The sequence below is a fragment of the Drosophila subpulchrella genome, chromosome X, assembly GCF_014743375.2.
Source record: "Drosophila subpulchrella strain 33 F10 #4 breed RU33 chromosome X, RU_Dsub_v1.1 Primary Assembly, whole genome shotgun sequence".
Taxonomy (NCBI): Eukaryota; Metazoa; Arthropoda; class Insecta; order Diptera; family Drosophilidae; genus Drosophila; species Drosophila subpulchrella.
This window is the reverse complement of record NC_050613.1, coordinates 13693795-13711095: the sequence shown is the minus strand read 5'-3', so window position 1 is coordinate 13711095 and position 17301 is coordinate 13693795. Positions and strand designations below refer to the sequence as shown.

Sequence of the window (17301 nt, the reverse complement as noted above, 5' to 3'; positions counted from 1 at the left end):
GTAAGCGCTTGCTACATGTAAATGGCCAAAAATAGAAAAACAAAAAAAAAAATAGCATAATAAGAATAAACATAATTTTAAATTCACATTATTGTAGGACTATAACTAAACATAATAAATACATTACGTGGACTACGCACATGGAGAGATTAACAAATCCAATACAGATACAGATATACGAAAAAGATATGGAATCAATTAAATAATATGTAAAATTAATCGTAATAATTGTGTAAATTGTAAATATCACAAGCAGACGTCACTTGCATCGTTGATAAATGTATGCCCTATATGCCATTCTATAAGTATGCGGGTGTGTAATTATGTTCTGCCTTAAATCGTGTGAAATTGTTTGCTTTTTTTTTGTGAATTTTGTGGGTTTTCGACGTGAAAGAAAGCCATATTCGCTATTTGTGTTCTGCCCCTCTCTCTCTCTCTCTCTTTCTTTTGCCCGCCTGCCGTCTCTTTCTAGGTTAATTTTTGAGTTGGGTTTTGAGTTTTGTTGAGTTTTGAGTCTCGTTTTCGCATTTGTTCAATAACTATTAACGTTACCTTAAATTTAACTAACAATTTCTATAGAAAGTTTTCGAATGAGTACATTATTTTCAACATTTCATCGCTTTAGTTTTCTATTAAATTAATATTGTTTCGTTTAGCATTTGCTTGTTGCCAACCCGCTTTTCATATTCGTTCACTCTTGGCTGACTTTCTGATTTCGGTTTCTTGCTTTCATTTGAGTAGTTCCTTTCTAGGCTTTCCTACGTACATACAAATAAATAAATGATCAATGTTTGTTGATTTGTTTGCTAAACATTTATGTATATATGTATATATATATGATGTATCTTTGTGTATAATTAAAATTGACTTTTTACAATTTATTCTTCATAGATTTTCCATTTAGCCGCTGCTTTGCTATGAGCAAAACAAATATACAAACAAAAACGGAACAAAGGGTGTTTGGAAAAAATACGAATTAAATATTACGCTGAGGTTGGCTTAAATATACTCTTCTATATATTTTCCTTTTTGTTTATAATGTATGCGTGTCTGTGAGTGGTGTGTGTATATATATATATACGTATATATACCTATATATATTGTATAATGAGAATCGTCGGTTCTGCTTGATCGAAATTGGTGCCTGTGTTTGCTCTACGTGCTAAGTGCCGAAAACATTTGAAACATTTTTGTTGCTGCTGTTAACATTTTCCAACTCCATTCGATCCCTGGACCTGGCCAGACCAGACCAGAACATCCGCATCCCAAATTGGAGCATCGAGAGCCAAGGCGATTGCAATTGCTTGTCAATTTAAAAATTATATAAATGTATATATGTCAGTGCCAAATATACTTTACAATATATATGGGTTGAGGCTTTGGGTGCATTAAGCAGCGGGCAAGAGCACGAATCTGAATCCACAGATTCCGGAGCCCTCGATGAACTGACCAGCCGGAATATGGCAAGCTAACCGATGGGGATGGTGTGGTATGTGGGGCTTAGAAGCAGGGTGGCCCCATCCAACGACCCACTAACGAACAATGTGCAATGCCTCGGCCCGCCTGGTGATATTCGGTATGGTACTGGGTGGTTTAATCTGTGCTTCCTGCCGTCGACGCCGCCGTTGCTGCTCCTGCTGCTCCACTGGCTCCAGATTCTGCTTCTGCTCCTCCTGCAGCGCCTTTCGCCTTCCCTAGTCGCCGCTGTCGTCCCACTTGCGCTCCTCCATGATGCGATCAAAGCAGTCCGCAAGGAATGCATGCTGCAGGATTGAAAACCACATTAATTAAATGCTTTTCATTCGGGGGTTGGCATGGATTTGTGGTCTCTATATATGTATATACAGTGCGCAGCTGAACTTCTCTAATGTATCGAGTTCTAATCAACCCGAAAATTAATTATAGCCTCATTTGAATATGCAATGGGTTTGTCTATTTGATGCACACAAAGGGAATTATCTGCATTTGTAATTAACCCAAATACTCCTAGTACAACAATAGCCTATTAATTTGTAGCTTGTTGGCTTAAATATTTATGAAAATCACATATTTGAGATATTTTGATCAAAATCAAACTTTAGTTTAGACCAATTAAAACACCAAAAAGGGCTACCAACTATTTAAAGGTAATCTAGAGTTAAGCAGCGCAATATATAAGACAGAGCTTTTAAAGGATCCAACATACATATGGCGTGTAGACTTTGACCCAACGTGCTGGCTTATCTGGACGATTGTACTGAAAGCAGAATGACATGGACTCCTCGTCGCTCTCGTAGCGCGTGATGCTATCCCAGGTCAGCTCGACCATTTGCGCCTCCAGCGAGCCATCCTCACGGCAGGCGTGCAGCCGAAAGCTCTTCATGCCTGTCAGGAAATGGGAGTAATTAAAAGTGAAGGTATTAATAAAAGCAGGATACAACGAAAACCACTTTAAAATGACTTTTTTAGTTCGATTCTTAAATCATTAAAGCTCACAAGAAGGATAAGAAAAATATAAGAAATAATTTTACTGTGATATTTAAGAGTCGTTTAGAGGCGTTTCGAGAACTGTAATCAAAATGTATGTGTTTTGGAGCCTTATCTCGAAAAGTTTTATCAACCACAATAAATTTTTCAAAAAGAAACAGCCTGTTATACTTTTCAGAAATATTTTTTTCTGCCATATGTTTCTAATTTAACCGTATCTCAAATTTTTTTAAAGAATTTATCACAATATGGTAATCACCATGGCATGTAGCTTTATCTTGAATAGTTCTCATAATAATTTGACCCATTTTGTTGAGCCCTTTAAAATGTTTCCGATAAAACAAGTGCAAAGCCACTCACCCACGGCGGGCACCACGTGGCCCTCCTTGCGACTATCACAGGAGCAGTGGGGAAAGACAACGTCCCCGTATCCTGGCAGTGTGCGGGCCAAAGCCAGATAGTCGCCCGCCTTCTTGGCGTCCTGCAGCGCCTTCAGCTCGTACAGGCGTCCATCGGCCCGGATATTGCCGCGATTCACCTCATCGACCGCCTGATAGAAGACAAACCGGGCAGCCTGTTCGCCATCGGGCAGCGTCAGCTCCTTGGCCACCGAGAAGAGCCAGCGGCGGACGCACAGGCAGGTGGACGAGGCGGTACTATAGTTCTGCACGTACAGCTGATGCGGAATCTCATGCGGCTGCAGTTTTCGCTCGAAATTGTATTCGACAATCTCGAACAGATAGAAATACTGCTGCGTGTAGGCGGTTAAATTGGCGCGCTGCACCAGAATCTCCCATACCACCTGGGCATTGGAGGATTTCTTCACCGACACGGTGCTCACTTCATGGTCGGGCAGCATCACCTTAATGTCCACCGGCGAGGCGGATATATCGTCCTCGGTGTCGGTGAGAAAGTCCTGCACAGCATCACTTTCGGCAATCACCCGCACCGCGCACACCTTCTCCAGATACTGCTCCAGACCACGGCGCCTCGTGTCCAGCTGCTGTTCGCTCAGCTGGAAGGGCCACTTGCCGGGCAGCTTGGGGAAGTTGAAGCCGGAGAACTCCTTGCGCAGCAGGGAGTGCAGATTGGCGAACTCCCGATAGCGACGCGAACACAGCTGCCTTCCAGCCATATGTATATTGAAGACGATGTACCGCTCGCCATTCCGGTTCACAATCCCATAGTCGGGTATACTAAAAAAAAAAGGGGGGAAATATTAATGATCTTGGAAGGAGATCCTTTGCTGTGCAGGCACTCACCTAATGGGCAGCGAGCGTTTGTCCGAGTAATCAATGTAGGAGTAGCCGGTCTGATCCTCCTGCGGCTCCAGTCGATCGGCCTCCTAAAAAGGTTTAGGAAAAAGTAGATTTATATAGATTTAATCGAAATTATAGCATGTTGCGTTAAGAAATATTTTTTAAATGTTTTCTTTTATTCCAAGGTATTTTCTATATATGTATGTATGTATATAAAACTCTAGTTATTTTTAAAGGAACCAACGCAGTGCCTTAAATAGTAGAGCTACTCCATTCAATTGCTTGCTACATATACTTCTTGTCTTGTAGGTTAGTGCTATGAACCGATTTATCCCTAACTTGATAAAACAAATTTTTTAAAGGTATATAAACTGAAAACCAAAATGTTCTTAATTCATTTTTTTAATGATATTCCTAGGGCATATCTATTTATATTTTCTCTCACCTGCTGTGTCACCGATATCACTGTCAGAGTTAGGCAGTCACCGCCGGATTTGATCAGATCCACGACCTGTTTATGTGTGGCTCCCTCCACGCTGACGCCGTTTCTGCAAAGTAATAGATACAAGCATTAAAACATCTTTCTTTACATAGCAAGATATATATATTATAGGATCTAGAATGAAATCGAACCGAAGACAGCGCCTCTCTAAAGCTGTCAACTGTGCAAACTGAACGGAATGAAAAGGCAGCATTTCGCTGGAAATTGAAAATCGAGAGTGGAATCGATTGCGAACGATGGTCGCTGGCGGATTAAAGGCGTTGCCAACGACCACAGATCAATTTAAGCGAAAATTATAGCTGTTGGAGCCCAGAGATAGCGCCGATAATGGTTGCATTGACATCGGTGGAGCGTTGATAAGAAAACGACTCTGGACAGGCGGTCGATTGCGTTCTATTCGGGTCAAGTTGGAAGCACACGTATCATATCTTTCTAGGATCGAAGCTCTCGACTGAACTTGAAGGTTGATAGACAGAGAAAAAGATAAGGAGAAAACAGGGGATCACATATTGAATAAACCTATTTTAGTGATAAGAAATAAATTGGCATGTTGTAAAAATGACAGGGAATTATTAAAAAAAAGAAGAGATGTTTATATAAATACTAAAATGCAGGGGTCTTTAAATTCAGTAAGAATCCGAGTGAAAACATATTTATTGCATTGCATAGAGTACAGCGAAATCAATTCAATTAAGTGGGGGCTTTGAAAATGAAATGGGTACGTCAACAAGTAGCACAAATGTTATTTACACGACCGAGAATCATATTAAGTGAAATCAAATTGATTGCAATAAAAGGCAACAACAACAAGTGGGCCTTTGATAAGCGCAAAGTATCCAACCCACAGCCACATGAACACCCACATCCTCATCCACATCATCGTCCATTCCTCGAGTTCCACCACTCCACTCCTCCGGTGGAGTCTGTGTGCGATGTCTTTCCGGTTTGCAATTTGCCAACCGTGCCCGAATGCGAAGTAAATAAGTAAATAAATCCAAGCAGATATCACCACAATGTGACGCACTGTGGAACGCTTGAAAAGCTCCAGAGAGCCTCACAGCGTGACTCACATAGCGACATGTCAGAAATCCAGAAATCAGGCGACCAAGGCATACCATAATACTGGATGCCATTCGTATAATGGCCGATAAACCCGGGGGGAGATGAGATGAGAGCTGTAGGGGTGCAGAATCGGAGACGTGGAGGAGACCCAGTGCAGGAGACAGGCGCAGACAACTGAAAGCCTGAAATTGAAACTTATACCGAGACGATACTTTGCTCCGGAAACCTGTTTGCAATGGAACCCAGCCACTTGGTAAAAATAGTTAAAAAAAAAAAACAAAGCAAAGCAAAGCAAAGCACAATCATAGAGAAACACAAAGCTATCTATGCATTTATTTATAGGCAAATGCAAATGCAAATGCCTTTCCCTCTTAATTGTACTCGACAATATGCGGCGAATGTTTTCTTGTTTACCGAGAGACTATATCCACTTTCCGCTGATGGTTGATGGTTTAAATTAAAACATTTGAGCCATCTTTAACAACACCTCTTGTGGGTGTGATTAAAAGCTAAATAGGCGAGAAAAGCTTGTAAGCTGGCGCACAGTGGGACTAGGTGGCGCTGCACAGTGGGCGGCCACCCACAAATTGTGACGTGTGTGAAACAACATCTGGGGGCGTTGCGTTTCGTATTATTATAAACAGCTCCTGAGGGCATTCCCATATCGATTGATATTTTCTCATGAACATTTTGAACTGAAAGCATTATATTTATTTAAGGGGACCTCCCCCAATCTCAGTTTCAAGTGTTCGCGATTTTCAATGGGATGCCAAATGAAGTCTAATTATGTTAGCAAGTTTGTTATTTTATTAGAAAGCGGTATTTTAAGGAAAACATTTTTAATGTTTAATGTAAAGAGGTTTGAAGGTTTGACAATCTTTTTTGATGCGATAACTCTATATATTTAAAACACAATATCGTAGATATATCAAACATTACGTTAAAAACAAGAGAAAACGCTATAGTCAATGCCCTCGACTATTAGATACCCGTTACTCAGCTAAAGGGAGTGCGAGAGGGATGGAGATATGCTTGCAGCAAATCGGCTGTTTTCGCTAACACGCCACCAAGCCTATAGACGCTAGGGGGCGCTACAGGCTAGGTGGCGTGTTAGTAGCATAACAATAAAAAAAATGTTTTTAAGTGAATTAAAAGGGTTTATAAGCAGTGTTTCTACTAAAAGGTCAAAAAAATAGATAATTCCTAGACAAATAATTTTTGCTAAGAATTTAAGCTTAATATTTTTGTTTGGTTAAGAGTCATACTTATAAAAGTATTCTTCAAGTTAATTTTACAACCTACAATTTTAATTTATTCAAAATTTTGGATTATACATTTTTTGTAAAACCCCAAACCTCTTGAGAAGCCTATCCTTCAGAAGAGTTAAGATACAAAGCCAAATAAAAAAATCCCTTGGACTGTTTACACAGGGTATCTCGAAAGTCGTTAGGCCAAAGCAACTGTCTTGGACAAATACTAATGGCATTTCTATATTCATTTCGGTCAATGTTTATTCGCGATTTGTGTGCTTTCCTCCAGCACTAATTGGACATGGTAATGCGACTGTGCGATGGCATATATGGGGTATTACGGGGAATGCAATTGTTTGAGTTGAGCAAATCGAATAAATATTTGCCAGACACCGAACCAATAATGAAATCGAAAGAAAAAAAAATGTTTATACACAGATTTTTAATAGTTGCGGGCGAAATGAAAATATAATACGCATCTATAGGCTATACGGGGAGTGGATTTGAATGTCTAAAAATATGCAGAGATAGGTGGAGAGCGTATAATATCTGCTCGAACAACGACTGAACGAGAACATCATCCCCCTGGATATTCGCAATCAACGAACAAAGCTGGCATATGTCTGCATTTATATTTAATTTACCTTGGACACGTACTCGCTGCTACTTGCAACTGAAATGTAATTCCATTAACGGGAATGGAAATCGAAAATTAATTAAGCCCAACAGGAATCCGTTGGAAGGACTTGACATGAGTGCTTAACAAGTGTCCTTCGGCCATTGCTTAATTCTCGTTTTCTGTTTCTGTTTGATGTGTATTCTCCCCCATTGGAATTGAACTCGAACTCGAGAAATCGACCCCCCCCATTCCCGTTTACCCACTGTCAGGTTTATTTCTGGCTTAGTTTGGTCCGAATGAAACCGAAAAGTGAAACCTGAAAACATGAAAACCTGAAACCGCCACCGACGAACTCTAGGAAATGCGGAAATGTGGGCCAGCCAGCCAGAGCCAGGCAACCAAGTCGAAACAAAAACGACTAACACGACCACATCGCACTCCCCATACAATCCAAGTCCATCCAGTGACGTAAATCTATTGATTATTGTCGGGGCATATGCCACAAACCAGCAACAACAACTGTAACAACATTGACACAGAACCAAACCGCAAACACAAATTCGTGGCAGCATAAAAAAAACATGCAGGACGACTTGGAGGCAAAGGTCTCGATTTAACAATACCCAATAAATACTTGATTCAAAAACTTAAAGCGACTTCAAAAACCTTTATTAATTACTACTTATTTCCGAATATCGGTTTTTGATTTAAGGTTTGTATGTCGAACCGAAAAATATACTTTTCTCTTATAGCTATTCTTCAAATGATTTGTGGTACTAATATGATTACACATACATATGTATTTTATATTTTTTTAAACATATTTTATTTTAGAATATTCATACAGTATTTATATGGGTTAAAAGACTCTATTAATAACTACAAATTATTAGATTTGTATATGAAACTTTGATACTCCATAAAAATATACCCTTATTTTATACTTATACTTGGTTAAATTAGTTTTTTAACCCCTAGACTTTTGGGTAGCACACTAGTCCATATGACACGTACAGAATAAGGTAACTCGAGCTCCTTATAGGTGGTTCATATGGTTGGACAAATGTGCTGGCTACAAATCAGCTAATGACCCTTCAATAACTCAAGCCATATGCCACAAAACATTCGACCCGTGTGGCAAGTTTGAGTTGGGAAATTGTCTGCCACTTGCGTGTTTAAAGGCTTCTTAACACTCAATTTAGTTTGGGCCCAAGAAGATGAACTTTAAATTGTTGGCTTAAACTTGTACATACCAAAAAAAAAAAAAAAAAACGTATATGGTACGTACTTGTTTGTGAAGGGAAAATACCTTGGGAGTAATAGGATGAAAGCACAGGAGTTGAAAAAGAAAAGAAACGGAGAAAGGAGGGAACAAAAGTGAAGGAAATTTCCGGTTGAAGATGCAATTGTTCCTCTTGGTTTCAATCAAGTTCCTTTTTTTTTATTGTTTGCAATACTGGCAAAGTTGTTCTCTGTATTCTTTGGATGAATTTTTTCGTGTATCTTGGATACACACACTGAAAGAAATTTTATTATGCAGGGGAAAGATGGAAAACAGATGGTAAAAGTGGGTTTTTCCTTTTAAAGTTTTTTTTTTTAAATTGAATTCTTTTGAATGCCACGTTTTATAACAATATAAATGCCCTTGTATTTTCTCTTTTTACTTTTTAGTTTTGTTTTATTGTTATATTTATTTAAATGTTTCTATTTGTGCATTTTTTCATTGGCATGTCTGTTGTGGATTCCTTTAGCGGGCACTGCTGAGGGGGCGAAACGAAAGGCAGTCTGAAAATAGTACATAATCCCCATTGATTGAATCCCACAACCTCAGAACAACTACCCACGACCTCCCAGTTCCAAGTACAATGCCAAGTGGGCTGGGGGATGGCCAAGTGCAAGACGGCGTGCACAAAAGATGCAGTTGGAATATGGCAAAAAAGGACTGTCTGACTGCCGGGGGGTCCTTGGGGTCCTCAATTATGTCATGTATCCAGAAGTATCCATTCACAGGACCCGTTTTCATCGAGAGATGTCTCGAAAGGCTGCTGCCAAAAGGGTTCAGCGATTCATCAAACCCTCTTCAGGATTAACCCTAAACGAGGGTCAACGGACTCATCCATTTCCTTCTTAAACATCCAATAGTCAGTCATATTGTCATTTGAAGGCTCTATTACATGCTTGACAAACGCAAGTTCAAAGTGCAGTTAGTTAGTTGTGCCATTAAATCATCCGAAAAGTTTAACATCTCGACATTATACTATCAGGCCAAAAACTAAGTGACACATGCAATTGATGGCCCATTTTCTCGTTGAAATAAATTACGCTTTATGTATGAGTTAATTCAGTCAACAAAGTTGACACGGAGCTAACACAAATTGTCCAAGGAATTTATTTATTCAATTTAAATGGACAACAAAGCGAAGTGGGGATGTGAAACTTTCTTCGCTGCAATGTGGGTTAAATTCTCAGGCAAATTGAGTTTTCTTTATGCAAAAGTTTATAATATTTAATTGCCTTACTAAAGTGAAGGCAAGGATAAACATTAAATTGATTACATTTTAGATTGTTTGCACCATCAGGGCAATTGAAATTGACCTTTGATTTTATTTTATTACAAAGTGAAATACAGAGTGAACTGTGACTTGTGGTCAAAGTATTAAATCGACGAATAAATTTTAATTACTTGAGGGATTTACGTATCTAAATAAAGTGATTAAATGAGTTACATACATAACATTGGATACATTTTTTAACCATCTCCTGGTGTGGAAAGTATAGGTTAAGACTTTTATTGATTCCATTTTAAGGATAACGCTTTAAAGCCTATCTTATGTAGTAATGTTTTCCCGCAGAGACAATTTTTAGTTAAAATTTAATTTTAAAGATAATATATTAAATTTTCTAATGGTATCTTTATAGTTTAAGTTGTATTAGGTAAAGCCGAAATGGCAGGTGAAAAACAAAAAATTACCCAACCTACAGACCTAACCCCCACTAAATAGTAATACCACATTGTCCATCTCCGGATCTAGATCAATTTGTTTACTTTTATTTCTAGAACCAGTCAGCACTCCTCGATGAAATCTTCAGCACCATCGGGACCCACACAGAAATACCCATTTCGAAAACCTATGCGGACCAATCAGTGCGATCTTGAGACCACTTGAGATTCAAAGACCTATCTAATCGCCCCGTATAGCCTGTATTAATACTTAGCCACTAGTTCTTTCTGTCAGCCAGTTTGCCCGACGATTTGAAACCGATTAGAACGATGGCTAGGAGGCGAACATTGAATTCCCATTGCCAACTGCTATTCCTTATAGTGGGTGGACTGCTCATCGTGGGCTTGGCCATTGTGGACTCTTTGGAGTGCTACGCCTGCGATTCCGCTGAGAATTCAGAATGTGCCACTCGACCGGGTCAACAGCTGGAAGTGGAGGAGTGTTCCCAGGCGAATGACGAGTGTGTCATCTCCATTTCGGCGGGACTAACGCGACGCGGCTGCCTGGCTCGACTCTATCCCAATGGCTATTGTGCCGCTCCATGTGACCGTTGTAATACGAGTCTGTGCAATCGACACGTTTATCCCACGGATCGTTTGCGATGCTATCAGTGCCTCGGTTCAGACTGCATCGATGTGACCAATATACCGCAGTATCTGTTGCCATGTCCGGTCTATAAAGAGGGCGATAGATGCTACACGAACGTGGTCCACATGTCCACCACCCAGCGTGGCTGTGAGGCCACCAATATACCGGATACATGTCCTCATATCTGCCTTAAGTGCAACTACAATGGCTGCAATATGGAGAAGACCGTCACCGAATCGCGTTGCCTTCAATGCTCCCACAATCGATTGTCTCCTAATCCGGATTGCCTGAGGAATCAGGCCGATTCGGTGGATGTGCAACCAAGGTGCTCGCTGGACAACACAACGGTCACACATTGTGTCAACAAGGTGATGTACGGACATCGGGAGAACTGCTTTAGCTATGAGAACACCCAAACGGAGGTCGTACAGAGGGGCTGCTCCACCACAATGGGATTCTATTCCAGCGGCGAGGTGACCCAATGCCATGGTGAATTCTGTAATGCCAATTGCCAGGATATCGTCTGTGCCACCTGCAATTCCACCGCTGATCCGAGCTGTCGGGCGGGCCGGAACTTGCCCACGGAAAAATGTGCAGCTGGCACTACGGCCTGCTATTCCTGCGAGCAAGGTTAGGGTGAGTGGGTGGTTCTGGGGAATCGGTTCTGGAAATACCCATTCCGAAAACCCAATTTTCAGTATAAATAAAATGTTAGAAAAACAAAGCATCTCTTGAAGAAGTTTTAGTGGCGTGGAATCAAAAATAAAAGTCATCTTTGGAGAAAACATCACTAATTTTAGATACTTTTTGGTGATACATCTTCGGCATTTTCTTACAAATATGGAATATATAATAAAAGTTAAAAAAAAATGCAGTTAAAGTTAAAACCTTTAGACTAAACTATTCTAGCTGTAGAATAAGGTTAAAAAATATTACATTTATCAAAAATGTCCCTATTTTAATGCTTTCAAAAATGTTTTTCAAAATGTTTGGGATTTTAAAATTTTTAAATCTTTATAAAAATACCTTAAATTAAATTAAGAAATATATAATGGCCAAATATAAATATTCAACAAAAGTGTAACATAAAAACATTTAATTAGCCAGAAACCTGCCTATTCTAATGCCTAAAAATAATAAAAATTGAATATCATATATAAGAATTCAAAAAATGAATGTTCACTCAAAGTTGAACCCCTAGAACTAAAACAATAGCTGTAAAAGGTTGTAAAAGATTCAATTTACCACGAATTGGTCTCTTATAATGGCTTACAAATGTTGTTTTTAAATTTTCATAACATTCTAGATATAAATATTCCCCTATTTTTGCAGATACCTTTCTGCGGCGTGGCTGTGCGGATGCGAATTTTGCACCTGCTGGGCTGGGCGACAGTTGCCAATTGTGTCGGGATGCCGATGGGTGCAATCGCTACTCCGTCCGGAGTTGCTATCGCTGCAATGCCCAGGATCAGGACACGGATTGTGCGGCCATGGACTTGCCCTCGGCGATGACCACCAGCAATTGCTCCAGCCCGACGGAGCTGTGTGTCAGCACGGTGGTCAGTCGGCTGGACGGGATCTATACGGTGCGGGGATGCGAGGGTGAGGTGCCGGAGTGCTCCGCCAATGATCCGTACTGCGTCCGGTGCAACGGAAGTCTGTGCAACGATGCACCAACTCTTTGGAGGCAGACGCAAGTCGGTTTGGCTACGGATCGGGATAACCAGCTGGATAACTGGTGGTCACTTCTACAGTACTGGTGGTCCCGGAAACTACGATAATAACCTCCAATAAAGTGTAATGATAACTTTTTTAGGGGCAACGCCCCCCACATAATAAACCATATCATTCAGATAACCAAGGCAAGGTTGACTATACGGGCAATCTATTCGTTATCCCAAAAAACAATAGATATTGTCCCCTTGAGAGGCCTTATATACATGTACAGAAACACAAAAATAGCTCAAACTTTGAAATCACTTTGAAAGGCATTTAAAAGTATGCTATAATTTATTTTCAATACAAAACTGCTATGGTTTTATAACTAAGCATTAAATCCATTAGTAGTACAATGTGGTAGTTCTATCTAAAATGTACTTTGAAATAAAGTTCGTACACAGAAAAAATGCTGACGTTCTCATCTGAGTTGAAAATGTTCTTAAAAATAGAACATTTTTTAGTTGATATGTTTTTAATTTGCTCGTATCAAGTTGAATTGGCGGTATTTAAGTACATTGTATGTACAAGTAAACTATTAGTTCAGTCCTTAGTGTATACTTATCTAAAAGTTGTTAAATAAACTCAATTTAACTTTTCTCTTCTCATTATTTTGTTCTTATTTTGATACCAAAACGTACTTACACGGTTTTTAAGAACGAATGTTCTCAATTCAAGAACAATGTTCTCAATTCAAGAACAATGTTCTCAATTCAAGACAAATGTTCTCAATTCAAGAACCATGGTTCTCAATTCAAGAACAATGGTTCTCAAATTAAGAACATTGTTCTTGGATAGTTTTCTCTGTGTAGTTATAAAAATTGATTATTTATTAAACAAGGTTTTTATACGTTTTAGACGTACAAAAAAAATTTAATTTCTTTTTCAATGCCAATTGATAGGTTTTTTTTTTACGTAGTTGTGAATGCTAATTACCCATAGGTCATAACAAGCTAGAGTCCAAAAGCCAGTTTGCTTTTAATGTATATACTCATAATTTTAGTAAAATTTTTAGCAAATTTTTATGTCTTTTATATTCAGTAAAGTAAAAGAAAGATAAAAAGAATAAATTACCGGGATTTAAGCGCTTGGTTCCAGTTGAAAACTGGTTCGCAAAAGGCGGAAACCAAATGCAAATTTGTTTGCTTTTGCTTTCTGCTTTTTGCCTGCCCTCTGCAGTTTTTGCTTTTTTGTTGCTTTTGCTTTGCTTCTGCTTTTGTTAGCTCACGCGCAGCCGAATTATGTGTGTTGTTGTTGTTGTTTTTGTTGCTATTTTCGCTGATAATGAAATGATGGACACTGCAAAAAGCAACAACGAGCCGCATAATAGACAACCGCACCCCCCGGCCCTTCCACCACCACTCACGCCATTTTTGCACGTCACACATTCTGTTTGCAATGGGGAAAAGTGTGGAAAATTTGCGAATTTTTCGTTGCCGACGAGAAGGTGACGATGATAATTAAGTTTGCGTTGAGCGCCGAGCGTCGAGCGACGAAACTTTGGCAAAATTTATTAATTGAATTTTATCCCGAACAGAGGAGATAGTGGGCACTGTAGGCTAGAAAGAGAGAGCGTAACCACACCCACGTTGAAAATAAATTGAAACTACAAGAGTAACGAACTACAGTGAGGATTTTATTAGATCGAATTTTGTGGGAGTGACTTGATAGCGGGTGTTTGTTATATCATATCCTAATGTGTTTTTAAAAGGATAAATCCTATTAATAAAACTTTAAAACAGTGATTTAATTTTCAAATGATGTAAATTAAATGATTTTAAAAATGCAAGTCTTTTAAACAAAAACTTTTTATAGTGAATTAATTTTGGCATTTTTTTGTATCAATCATATGATATAACAATTAATAAATAAGAATAATTATTTTTATTCTTTTTAAAAATATAGACCTATTAAATAAGAACACTGGTCTACCTGGTCGAGTGTTTACTGTAAATGAGAAACGAATTAAAATTAAATGATTGATGGACAGCCTTGAATGTGAAGAAAGGGAAGGAAAGAGAGAGAATTAGAGAGAGAGGGACTGAGCTTGGCCACTGATAACGGGTATCGAGACTTAAATGTCAAAGATGCTAAACAAAAGCTTTGCTAGACAGGGATAGAAAATACTGACAAATAGCTGAGTAAAAGAAAACAGAAACAATGCAAAATATGAAAAGAAAATTCAAGTGAGCATTTTAATTAGCCTGCATGCAATAGTGTTGGAATGAGTGCCCATGTGTGTGTCATAATATTATGCCATTCAAGAAAACATAACGGCGAATAGTAGAAGAAAGAGGAGTAGTCATATAATAAGGTTAGGTTTTAAAGTAGGGAAAGGATAAACATTCAATATAAACATTGTCTCAAAAACAAAGCGAATATTTGCAATCATTAAACATCTTTATAGGCCATTTATAAAATTAATTTTTGATTTTTGACTGACTGATTGGACTTACATACATACATTTGTATATTATTATATTTTTAACACAAATCCAGCCAATAAGTCAAATATCAAGCTAGTATCAGGCCTTTAACCCCTTATCAACATTCCACTGGCTCATTTTTCTCCACCATAGAACTTCCTCATTCCAGTTTTTTATTTTAATGGGAATTCTTAGAAAGCGATAAATGCCTGATAACATTTCATTATTAGAAAGAAACATTAGCTTTGCAGCTGTAGCTTGACTTTATCTTATCCTACCAACGTATTTCATTTGAATCTGTTGTTTACATATTAACTGATATTTAAATTTGAATATGTTGTTTAAATATCAACTGATAGTTAATAAAATAAATATTTTATGTTACCTCACATTATAATGACTGGAATGGAATGGAACTAAAACCATATTTTTTGGTTCCGATCCAATAATCACTACATATAAATTTCTCATCCTTTGGCTCCTTTTTATCCATAGAAATACCTGTTCAAGTGCCTCCCATTTTTTAAACTTCGGATAGCAACCCCTTAAAATGGGTGGATAAATCCAATGGAACAACAACAAAAGCAACAACCACCTCATACAGAAAAAAAGCAACATACACACATACAGGCAAAAGTGTTTATTGATATTCCCGGGCATTTTTGACCCACTACAAACTCACTTCCATCTGGCTCAAACGCCCTGTTTCCACCCAAAAAGTGGGCGGGGTCAGAGGTTGGACATGCAAGCCCTTCGTTGGGTTAACTTCACTTACTTAACCCCTGGACACCCCAATAATGCCAACACCCTAAGCCCTGCGCTTAAAGAGCTTATTCTGAAGATTGCTTTTTGAATTTTGACAACTTTTTGTCAGTTTTTTCATTTCCACCAGGGGTTTAGCAAACAGCCTTCTGTACTAAAAACTATACACATAGTTCGAGCTATAATTTGATAAAACAAGAGTACTAAACTAGAACCAAGTTTTAAATCAAATTATCAACACACTTAAAACGAGCAGGCCATCATGTTATAACATCAACTTTTACCCATTTTCCAAATTGGTCATTTGCAATAACTAGGTAACGAATGAACTCAAAGTTTCAAAGGATGTCAGTGCTTGGAAAGGTTTACTTAGAAGCAAGAAGGTTACTTTTTGCTTTATACAGATGTTAGTGATTTTAGATGTCAAAAATACAATTTTAGAAACAAAAACAATTCATTTTACAATCATTGATTGCAAATAACTATGAATATTCGTTAGAACGCATAGTTAGGAGGATAAATTCTAGATAGAACTTGAAGTGTACCCGAAAAGATTTCCATATCACTCTTCGATTCAGAATATTAGAGATCAAGTAATTAAGATTTGGGTTCCAAAGACTGTCCGGTCCGAATTACCAACTTAATATAATGTAGAAATATGAAACTTTGCCACAAGCTGTCCTACGGAGTCCTTCATCGGAACTACTACCTGACATCTGGAAATTCTCAGCCCAGATGCGCAAATGAGTGATCCAAACCCCTCTTGGTATTAAAAACTGTGGGAATAATACTTACACTTCCAGTATGCGGTCGCCTTTTTTGATGCCCGCCTTCTCGGCTGCTCCGTTTTCAAGGACGGCGCTCACGTGCTGAAGGGGGGCGTACAGCTCGCCATTGATCGAGCGCAGTTGACCCCCCTCGGAAACTTGACCGCGCACATTGAATCCGAATCCCGTTTCCGTCTTGTAAATGGTGACGACACGGGGTCCATTTGCTGTGGTTACGCCTACGCCCATGACACCCCCTCCGGCTGATGATGCGGACACTACCACTGTGCTGGCGGGGGTTGGGGGTGGGAGGGGGTGGTTCTCGCCAACGATGCTCATTGCGCCGGTCGTTCTATCTCGCTTGCACTCACTGGTTCTACACTCGTCTTCCTCACCCCTCTCCGTCACCGACTCACCTACGCCTTCGCCCTCCTCTTTGTTGTTTGCACAATATCTTTTGTTATGTTGTGGTTATTTTTCTCTTTTATTTTGCGTAATGTTTTTCTGCAACTTCTTTTTGGCACACAGCAACACACACGCGGCACTCACGCACACACACACACACGTATAGAGACAGGCACCGCCACTTTTACTTTTCCCCCCTCCTTTTCCACTATGTTTCTCTCCACCTCCACTACTCTACAGAAACTCCTCTCCCTCGTTCGCTCTCCTCGGCTGCTCTGCCTCACCTCACACACACGCACGCACACACCGCAAAAAAATATATAATTTAGTGTGTTTTTCCTTTTATTTAACACGTATCGCGCTGCGCATTTTGTTGCTGGCTTCGCTTCTAGCCGTTGATTTTGCGTTTGGTTTTAGTTGGGTTAGTGATGCACAAACACATCGACGCATCGGGCATCGATATTTTTGGCGATGCCT

General features: G+C 39.2%; 2 protein-coding genes across 3 annotated transcripts; one reads left to right on the top strand and one right to left on the bottom strand.

Moving 5' to 3' along the window:
- Positions 1-1556: 1556 nt before the first annotated feature.
- Positions 1557-17245, bottom strand: LOC119557549 (sorting nexin-27). 2 transcript variants are annotated; one of them, XM_037870331.1, is made up of 6 exons: positions 16448-17245; positions 4171-4273; positions 3729-3811; positions 2827-3662; positions 2186-2364; positions 1557-1763 (listed from the first exon to the last, which is right to left on the bottom strand). In XM_037870331.1, the coding sequence occupies exons 1-6, from the start codon at positions 16756-16758 to the stop codon at positions 1695-1697; spliced, it is 1581 nt and encodes a 526-aa protein (XP_037726259.1). In that variant the 5' UTR covers positions 16759-17245; the 3' UTR covers positions 1557-1694. The 2 variants fall into 2 exon arrangements, with proteins under 2 accessions (XP_037726259.1, XP_037726260.1); XM_037870332.1 differs by lacking the exon at positions 16448-17245 and adding an exon at positions 4359-4435.
- On the top strand, positions 10227-12967 carry LOC119558287. Its single transcript, XM_037871671.1, has 2 exons — positions 10227-11378; positions 12081-12967. Exons 1-2 carry the CDS (start codon positions 10430-10432, stop codon positions 12527-12529), a joined length of 1398 nt encoding a protein of 465 aa, XP_037727599.1. The 5' UTR covers positions 10227-10429; the 3' UTR covers positions 12530-12967.
- Positions 17246-17301: the final 56 nt, after the last annotated feature.